Consider the following 10,000-nt stretch of genomic DNA (forward strand, 5'->3'; position numbering starts at 1 on the left):
AGTCAAATTGAGGCGAGATTGGCTCTGGCGCACACACTCCGGGAAGGTCCATCGAGGCGGAGACCCTGTTAGCCTTATCTGGGTTCTGTCTCCGTTTTCTACCACTCTGCTTTGGTTTGTTGCGTTCACTTATCTAAATCGTTCGTGTGATGTGTGCGTCTGCGTGCGTGTGTTTGCTTTCGGTACTCGTGTGCTTCCTGTCTCGTTATCCCTGTTATCTTCGTCTTTTTTCATTGTTGTCACCAAGTTGGAGTTTCCGTGGCTGGGCTTTTCCTTGTCGCATGCACGTATCGTTATCGTTCCTCTATTGTGTCACTATCTACGTGCGTATGTTTCTCTTCCAGTTGTTCTATGTACTTCAGTTTCGTTCTCTCTCTCTCTCTCTCTCTCTCTCTCTCTCTCTCTCTCTCTCTCTCTCTCTCTCTCTCTCTCTCTCTCTCTCTCTCTCTCTCTCTCTCTCTCTCTCTCTCTCTCTCTCTCTCTCTCCTGTTATTGACGTAAGGTTTCTGCGACAGTTTCTCTTTGTCGTATTCGCTGATCCTTATCTTGTTTGTACTGTGTCTCTCTTCGCATGAGAGCTGTGTTGTACATTATTTGGGTACTTTGGCAGTTTGTGTTACTTACGCCCTCTGTTCTCTTCTCTTTTCGTGACTTTTCAGTGTGTTTTGCGTTCATTTCTCTTTATCGTCTTTGTATTGTGCTTATTTTTTGTCTTATTTAAGTTCAGTGTTATTTTTAGGTTTGTTATCCTTGTCTTCGTTGGCGTTAGGTTGTAAGGTATTCGTGGTATTTCTTTGTTTTTGTTTTTGTTTTTGTTGTGTTTTCACTTAATTTCCTCGTCTTGGTATTTTCTCTGTGTGTTATCTGTGTCTGCAATGTTTTATTTAGGCTTGATATCCTTGTCTGAATTTCTCACTGTCTTTCCAATGCTGTTGTTCAACAATGTTTGTTTCGTCTTTGTTTTCATCGCTGTTTTGTTCCTGTCTTTATTCCTTACCATAATCCTCGTCATTATTTGCCCTTATTTAAGTATACTCAGCCTTGTTTTCTATTGTTTGTGGAATTGGTATTATTTTTTTATTGCTTTTATTTACAGGTATATTAATCGTTATTTGGTGACTATACGAGTATGGCATTATCATTTTTTACACTATCATCGCTACTGTCGTTCGTACATCCATTAACTTGCTTCCTTTCCTTATCCCAAGTCTCGCCGTCACTCTCACTTTTTACAGGGTCATAATTTCTGTACTGTGCTGGTGCTTGTTCCCTCACCTTAAATCTTACTAATATAACCTTACTTTCACTATCACTACACTCAGTAACACACTGTATTTTAAAACGTTAATAATTGTCGCTTTGGTTTTCATCATCATCGTTGCTGTTATTTTATTTATTTATTTATTTTTTATTAATTGATTGATTTTCTCATCCTCGTTACTGCCAACCACCACAACCACAACCACCACCACCACCACCACCACTACCACCACCTCTACCACCACCACAGGGACGATCAACAATCATAACTCATAAAAAAAAAATAAATAGATAAATAAATAAATAAATAAATAAAAATACATAAGACACCCATCCACAGAGGCAGTAAAAATCAAAGAATCTCACCTCCGTTTTCTTTTCATGACGCGGCACTACGTTTTCTCGCTTCTCTTCTCCCTCCTTATTATTTTCTTCCGCTTTCTCTTCCGCGTAAGAAAAGAAAAAGAAAAAAAAAAAGAAAGAAATATGAATATGAGAAAGACACCAGAAAGTAATCCGCCAAAATTATCTTATGCACAACTCAAAGTCAAGAGAGAGAGAGAGAGAGAGAGAGAGAGAGAGAGAGAGAGAGAGAGAGAGAGAGAGAGAGAGAGAGAGAGAGAGAGAGAGAGAGAGAGTTAGGATGTTAAAAGAACGTAACAAAAACCAGGAAAAGTCGTAAAAGGAGGAGGAGGAGGAGGAGGAGGAGCACGAAGGAAAAGAAGAACAGGAGGAGAAAGAAAACGAGAGAAGGAAATGAGGAAAGGAAGGCAAGGGATGTCGTACAGATGAAGGAATGGAGGGAGAGAAGGAAGGGAAGGAATGTAGGAGAGATGAAGGAGGGAAGGAGGGAAGGAGGAGCCGCCCGCCAGCTCGACAAATCATATTCTCTTGTGGGACTCGAATAATAGACTAGGAACTCGATTTGGCCTGCAGCGGGTTGCCTCCTTCACGGCCTCCTGCAGATACCCTTCCTCTGTGTGTGTGTGTGTGTGTGAGGGGAGCGTATTCAAGACCGCTTTTCTCTCTCACCTCGACTATTTTAAAGGCTGCAGAGATGATTAACCGGGTTCTCAAGAATGTTTTTTCCTTTTTGTAATGTAGAAATCTTGTTAATCTGTCGCTAGAAACGTAAAAAACATCCTTCTAAACCCGCGTATCTTCAACTAGTAAAGCTTTTGAACGTAGTGAAGTTACAGCGCAGAAATGTTTCAAAATATGGTCCAGAGACAGACAGACAGACAGATAGACAGACAGATAGACAGACAACACAAGGTAAAGGGAGAGAGGCAGATACATACACACACACGCAGAGGCACACACACGCACGCACACACACACACACACACACACACACACACACACACACACACACACACACACACACACACACACAGAGAGACTCGCTCACTCACATGTTTAAATTTTGGCGTAGAGTTATATTTTGTTCGCAAGTTTTGTTTTCTTTACAAAGTTTGGCGTATTTTTGTTCCGTGATTTTTATTTATTTATTTTTTCTTGTTCTTCTTCTGTGTGTGTTTGTGTTATTCTTCGTTTTGTGTTTTGCTTTCATTATGTATAACTCTACATTGTTTTATTTCTACAATTCGTATTTTTATCGTTTTATCTCTTCTGTTTGTCCTTGCTTTTATCGGTTTGTGTTTGTTTGTTTGTATCTGGTTCTCTCTGTCTCTCTCTCTCTCTCTCTCTCTCTCTCTCTCTCTCTCTCTCTCTCTCTCTCTCTCTCTCTCTCTCTCTCTCTCTCTCTCTCTCTCTGCACTGTTAACCCTCGTCTCATCTTTCCAATATTAAATGCTTCACCAACCACCTCTTCTATCTATCTTCCCTTATCTTCTGAACCACAATATTTTACCCTTTCTCATTACGCACTCTATTTTACTACCCTTCTCTTCCTCCCTCCTCCTTCCCTTCCCTTCCCTTCGTTCCCTTCCCATCCCTTCCCTTCCCTTTTTCCCCTTCTCCGTGTCTTCCCTCTGCTGGCGTAAATAGCTCTCACACTTTTTATGTCCTCTCTCTTCAGCTAATCTCTCTCCTGATCGTTCTCCTCTCACGCGTCTTCTTTTTATTCCCTTGTGTTTTCTCTCGTTTCTCTTTTCTTGTTTTTTCTTAATTTATTTACTGTTTTTTTTTCTTTTTTGCGTCTATTTGTTTTGACTTTTTTTCTTTTGATAGTTAAACGTTTTATATTTCTTCTTCGTTAACTTTCTCTCTCTCTCTCTCTCTCTCTCTCTCTCTCTCTCTCTCTCTCTCTCTCTCTCTCTCTCTCTCTCTCTCTCTCTCTCTCTCTCTCTCTCTCTCTCTCTCTCTCTCTCTCTCTCTCTCTCTCTCAAGAACCTAACTTACTTTACATAATGAGAATTTAACTTGCTTTATAACTTACTCTCTTCCACAATTTGACTTACTTTACGCACGCAAGATTATCTTAAACGCAGAGACGAGAACTTGAATTAACTTTACTGGAGGACTTGACTTTGCTTTGCTCGAGAAAACTTGATCTGCTTTACACGGGAACTTAGCTTACTTAACTTTGGCGCTTGTTTTACTTATCACACGGAGACTTGATGCTTACTTTAGACGAGAACTAGACTTACTTTAGTGGAGGAATTTACACGGTTACTGTAGGAAGAGAGAGAGAGAGAGAGAGAGAGAGAGAGAGAGAGAGAGAGAGAGAGAGAGAGAGAGAGAGAGAGAGAGAGAGAGAGAGAGGTACTCATTACAGGGAAGCAAGCAAAATGAAGGTGACACCGCGATAAGATTACAGTACAAATAAAAGGGTTACAGAAGATCGTGTTGACAAGTTATTAAAGAAAATTAGGGAGCGTGTGAAGTTTTTTGTCCCTCTCTATCTCCTTTGGTAATGAAAATATTGCAGGAGCTGGATTATAAATACTGATAATGTCACATAAGATTAGGGCAAGAAAGAGGCGGAAGGGAAAGGAGGAGGAAGGGAAGGCGAGAAAGGAGAAGAAGGAGGAAAGCGAAGAGGAGAAGAAGGGGAAACACTTCGATAATGATGGCGTGGATTATTAATAACATTGACACAGACGCGATAACGAAGAAGATAATCAAGATAACATTTAGAGTCTCATTTAGCTGCTGCTTCTCGTCTTGCCGAGGTCGATGCGGCGTGGCAGTACAAAGCAAGCATGGCGGAAAACAACACGCGATAACTAGTGGTGATTGATGGCGATGATGATGGTGATGGTAATGATAACAAGGTAATGATGATAGTGTTGCGTCTGTTTGTGCTTTTTTAGGTGTAAGCAAGGACAAAACAAGCAAAGTCTGAATGTAATAGTGGCGATAATGGCCATGTAAGGTAAACAAAATGATGGTGATGGTAATGATGGCATGGTAATGATGATAGTGTTGCGTCGGTTTGTGCCTTGTGAATTATGAACGAGGAGAAATCAAGCAAAATCCGGAAACAATAATGGTTATTTTCTGGGAGTCTCTAGTGAGGTGAACAAAAAATGGACAAAAACAAACAAAGTTTAACCCTTTCCTTGCTTTTTGACGCATCTCTCCTGAATCATTAATCACTGAGATTTTTTTTATTCATTATACTGGCTAGAAATCGCAATATCTATTCTTTTCATTTATTTTTACTTATTTATTTATCTATTTATTATATTTATTTATTTGTATTTTTTTCTTTTAAATTTGTATATTTATTTATTTATTTATCTATTTTATTTATTTTAATTTATTTATTTATTTATTTATTTATTCATTTATTTATTATTTATTTATTTATTTATTTTATTTTATTTATTTATTTTTTTTATTTATTTATTTATTTTTTTTTTTGAGATGCTTGTAAAGATTTCCTACATTACTTCTGGTGCTGAGAATTATTGTACGTCGCATTGAAGGGGGTTAGCGATGGTCATGCCTCAGAAGCGACAATTTGTACTTTGTGAGAAGCGAACAAGAGCACAACAAGCAAATTCTGGGTAAAATAATTATCGTACTGGTCTTGTGAGGTAACCACATAAAGAACAAAAGGAATATCATCATTGTCATCATCATCATCATCATCATAATACATTCCAGAATCATAAACAAAATAAATAACGAAGAAGAGAGACGCACAAAAAAAAAAAAAACTATGTATTACAACAAAATCATGAAAAATTATGATGAAATGATGTTGAGAAATGGAGGGAGTGAAAAAGTATAGGGGAAAGCCCAGAAAGAGAGAGAGAGAGAGAGAGAGAGAGAGAGAGAGAGAGAGAGAGAGAGAGAGAGAGAGAGAGAGAGAGACGTTAGATACATGATTTCACGCCAAAACATTTGTTGCAATTTTCTTGTCGCCAAACTCTGCCGCTGAGAGAAGAGCGTTGCATGTTTCTTTGTTTTCTTTCATAATTTTCTCATTACTTTGCGTCACATTCATTCTCTCTCTCTCTCTCTCTCTCTCTCTCTCTCTCTCTCTCTCTCTCTCTCTCTCTCTCTCTCTCTCTCTCGCTCTGACGATGAGTATAAGTTGAAGTGTTTTCTTTGTCTCGGCTTTATTCTGTATTTCATGCCTTGTTCGAAGCTTCGTTTTCACGTTTCTGAACCACCAACCCGTCACTTCCGTTTTGTGTGCCCTCCTCTTCTCTTTCTTTTTGTTGAATTTTGCTGTTCGTAGTTAGCTTTTCCTTGTTCTTTATTTTTTCTATCTTTCTTTCTACATTTTTGTCTCACATTTCTTTTTTTTCTTTTCCTTTTCTTCTCCCTTTTTTTTCCATACACGTTCTCATTCTTAAGTCTCGTTTCCCCGTTTTCTGTTCCATAATTTTTATTTCCCATTTTTTGTCTTTTTATTTTTTTATATTGGTGCATTTTAAGTCTTTTTTTTATCTCTCTCTCCCAGGAGTTCTTGTTTCTTTCTCTTCTCTCTCTCCCTCTTTCTTTTTTTTTATACAGATTCCCTTGTGTACTGGTTCCTTTTCTTTCTACGATTTTTCCCTTGTTCTTGCACTTGTTTTTCGCCTTGTTCTTCGCTTCCATTCCCTCCTTTCTCTTTCCTTTATACTTTCTTCCTTTCTTTCTTCTTCTCTGCTTTTTTTTTATTTCCTGCTCTTGTTGCACACTGTCTTTCCTGCAATACCTATTACAATTTTTCGTTACTTTACCTTTGTCCTGCATCCTTTTTAACCTATATCCTCTATTCCCTTATCTATTAATTCTCTCTCTGTCCTCTTTTCTTTCTTTCTCTATCCTCTTCCTTTTGATATTATTTACAATTTTCATGTTTCATCCATTATTCAGAAATCTTATCTTTTTTTTTCTTCTGGTGTTGTTTATCGTTTGTCTTCTGTTCCCACTATTTTCTATCTTCTGTCCTGTAATCTTATCTGCGACCCTCTTGATTTCATCCTTTATTCTCTAACACTATCCTTTGTGCTGTATCCCATTATTCCTTATCTTTCCCTGCATTCTCCGTCTTTTAACACCCTATAGTCTGTCTTCATAACTCTATCTTTTTTTTTTTACTTCATCTCTTATCCCTTAAACCTATCTTCTGTCTTATATTTCCTATTCATATCTCTCATCTCTTTCTGCATTCTCTGTCTTTTCATCACTTTATGGTCTCTCTTCTTTATCTTCACGTTCTCACCTACGTTATTCACTTTTGTCTATATGATGTCATCTATATCCTTTATCATATATTTTTTTTTACCTGCATTCTGTATCTTTCTTTTAGCCTCTTATAGTCTATCCTCTTTATCGTAAGTGCTCTCTCTTATATCCTCTGTTCCCTGTTGTCTATCGCTCTATATCCTACCATCTATGTGCCCCGGAAACTTGGCTATCCCTATCCACTTCTCCACTGTCACTGCCAACATTGGTTTGACCGTCATCGCCGCCCCTAGCCATGCCCTAACGCCGCTACACGCTCACCCCTTGACCATCACCATCACAACCCAGCATTTTACACTATTCCCATTCCCCCTCCTCCTCTTCGCCTTCCCACTCCCTTCTCCAAACGTCTATGATCATCCTTTCTCTCTCTCTCTCTCTCTCTCTCTCTCTCTCTCTCTCTCTCTCTCTCTCTCTCTCTCTCTCTCTCTCTCTCTCTCTCTCTCTCTCTCTCTCTCCCCTTCACAGTTTCCCAAACAACATGCATTTTTACGCTTCTGTTCTCCTCCTCTTACTCCTTTTTTTCATTCTCTCTCTCTCTCTCTCTCTCTCTCTCTCTCTCTCTCTCTCTCTCTCTCTCTCTCTCTCTCTCTCTCTCTCTCTCTCTCTCTCTCTCTCTCTCTCTCTCTCTCTCTCTCTCTCTCTCTCTCTCTCTCTCTCTCTCTCTCTCTCTCTCTCTCTCTCTCTCTCTCTCTCTCTCTCTCTCTCTCTCTCTCTCTCTCTCTCTCTCTCTCTCTCTCCTGCACAGGTGACTGCACCGTGTTCCTCATGTCAGGTAATAATTAACCCTTAAAACTCACGTGGATCTTCTCTTTTCTTTCTTTACTCCTTTCTTTTGACTCACGACCAAGGCGACAAAAGTAGGGAAGCCTCTGTCTCTCTCTCTCTCTCTCTTTCTTTCTCTTTCTCTCGCTCATTTCTAAATAGTTTGCGAGTGAAAATTTTTATAGTAAAGCTTCGTTAATCTCGCGTCTGGAACGATTCTTCATTTACGAGTTTTTCTTTCTTTTTCTTTTTTTCTTCTTCTTTTTGAGGAAGAGCAGAAGGAGGATTTGGCAGGACTTTCTTCATTCATCCATTCATTCATTCATTCATTCATTCATTCATTCACTGTGTTCCGCGAAAAATGGATGGAAAGAGAGACTAAATATAAAGAAAAGTGCAAGGGTTGACTGAAATGGAAAGAAAAGAATGAAAATATATCGGGGCAGATCGTTTTTCCATGTGTATTTCTTGGTGTATGTGTTTGTTTGTTTGTGTGTGTGTTATAATCGTATTAAATGTGACGAAAACCTCATCATATATTACTCTCTCTCTCTCTCTCTCTCTCTCTCTCTCTCTCTCTCTCTCTCTCTCTCTCTCTCTCTCTCTCTCTCTCTCTCTCTCTCTCTCTCTCTCTTTTCTGGAGAAGCGAAGTGTTTGAGATTTTGACCTGTGTTGTTCAAGGTAGAGTGGGAGGCAGACTTGCGTGCAGCGGGTGGGCGTGGGAGGGACGAGGGAGTGAGGGAGATGTGGCTTTGATTTGGTCGAGTGAGTCAGCTTGTGGGAAGGTCCGCGAGGGAGTTTCGGGAGCGTGTTTCTCTGTCTGTATGTGTCGCGGGAGATTGGTGGGCTGGGTGGGTGGTTTGATGAGTAAAAGTGTGAGAGTGAGTTATTTGTTGTTCGAATTGTTGTGTGAAGCTAGAGAGAAAGAAAGAGATAGAGAGGCGGGAGGTGGGGCATGGAGATGAGGGAGTTGTTTGTTAGGGAGTATTAACTATGTAAATCGTAAAGGACCTTAAACAACAACAAGAGCAAATTATGATGATGATGATGATGATGATATTAGAATAATGTAGTACGTAACGTTAGTATCATTAATATCAATAATAATGGTATAAGAACAGCAAGAACTAAAACGACAACAGTACCACCACCACCACCACCACCACCACCACCACTAACAACAACAACAACACAGCAGCAGCAGCAGACAAACCCAACAAAGACAATACCGTCACAATCTTTACAGGAACTCAGGCTACGGGCATGTTCCCCCCGTCCACTGTGCTTTTTCCTTACCTTTCACCTCCGATTTTTTTTTTTTTCTTCTTTTTCGTTGTTGTCCACTCACTCTCGTCCTCTACTTCCACCACCACCACTACCACCACCGCCGCCGCTACCACTTTTACCAACTATGTATATCTCCTGCTTTACCACCACCATCACTGCCTTCTCCCCCTCCTCCTCCTCCTCCTCCTCCTATTCCTCCTCGTTCTTCCACTACCTTCTAATTTTCCGTCTTTTCTCGAGTTGCAAAATAGTGTAGGGAGGTAACGTTTAAGAAGTCTAGTGCCTAAGTCCTCCTCCTCCTCTTCCCCTTCCTCCTTCTCTTCTTCAATGCACCGCCAGTCTTTTTCCCTTCCATCAAGTAATCTCAGTCTCACCTCACCCTCTCTCTCTTTCTCAGGTGGCGTGGATTTACAAAGGCACGGGCGGTCGCACAGTGCTCACCGTGGCCACGCAAGTCATCACCAAGAACCCTCGCATCTCAGCGGCGCAGGAAGCCCAGGCGTGGGTGCTGACGGTCACCAAGCTCACCAGGAAGGACCAGGGCGTGTACATGTGCCAAGTGAACACGAAGCCCGTCAGGAAGCAGCTGGGCTTTATCCGCGTCGTGGGTGAGTGCACGAGGAACTGAACTAACTGGCCTGTGCTGTGTTGTGGAACGTTTGTGCTTTCTCTTTTTATTCCTTCCCTGTTCGTCTCTTTGTGCCTATTTGTTCTCTTTGTGTCTCTGTTTTCTGCTCTGTTCTCTGCTCTCTCTCTCTCTCTCTCTCTCTCTCTCTCTCTCTCTCTCTCTCTCTCTCTCTCTCTCTCTCTCTCTCTCTCTCTCTCTCTCTCTCTCTCTCTCTCTCTCTCTCGTTTGATATATGTATATTAGAGGTAATGAAGATTAAGAAAGAAAAATAGAATAGGCTCGGACATTATCCCACGCAAAACTTAAATGAAACCCACAACTCTTGTCACCCCATAGCCTTTAAGTATAACCTCAAGTTACATATCTACGACACAACATTTATTACAGCACGATTAACAGACCTGAATA

The 10,000-nt window shown here is 40.3% G+C and overlaps 1 protein-coding gene across 8 annotated transcripts in view; it reads left to right on the top strand.

Moving 5' to 3' along the window:
- The window catches only part of LOC135103023 (limbic system-associated membrane protein-like), a 225,287-nt gene that overhangs the window by 158,808 nt on the left and 56,479 nt on the right, over positions 1-10,000 (top strand). For all 8 annotated transcript variants that reach the window (XM_064008925.1, XM_064008896.1, XM_064008906.1 and 5 more), the window contains one exon: positions 9,362-9,572. In XM_064008925.1, coding sequence (XP_063864995.1) covers positions 9,362-9,572 — 211 coding nt within the window. The remainder of the gene's footprint in view (positions 1-9,361; positions 9,573-10,000) is intronic.

The sequence above is a fragment of the Scylla paramamosain genome, chromosome 1, assembly GCF_035594125.1.
Source record: "Scylla paramamosain isolate STU-SP2022 chromosome 1, ASM3559412v1, whole genome shotgun sequence".
Lineage (NCBI taxonomy): Eukaryota > Metazoa > Arthropoda > Malacostraca > Decapoda > Portunidae > Scylla > Scylla paramamosain.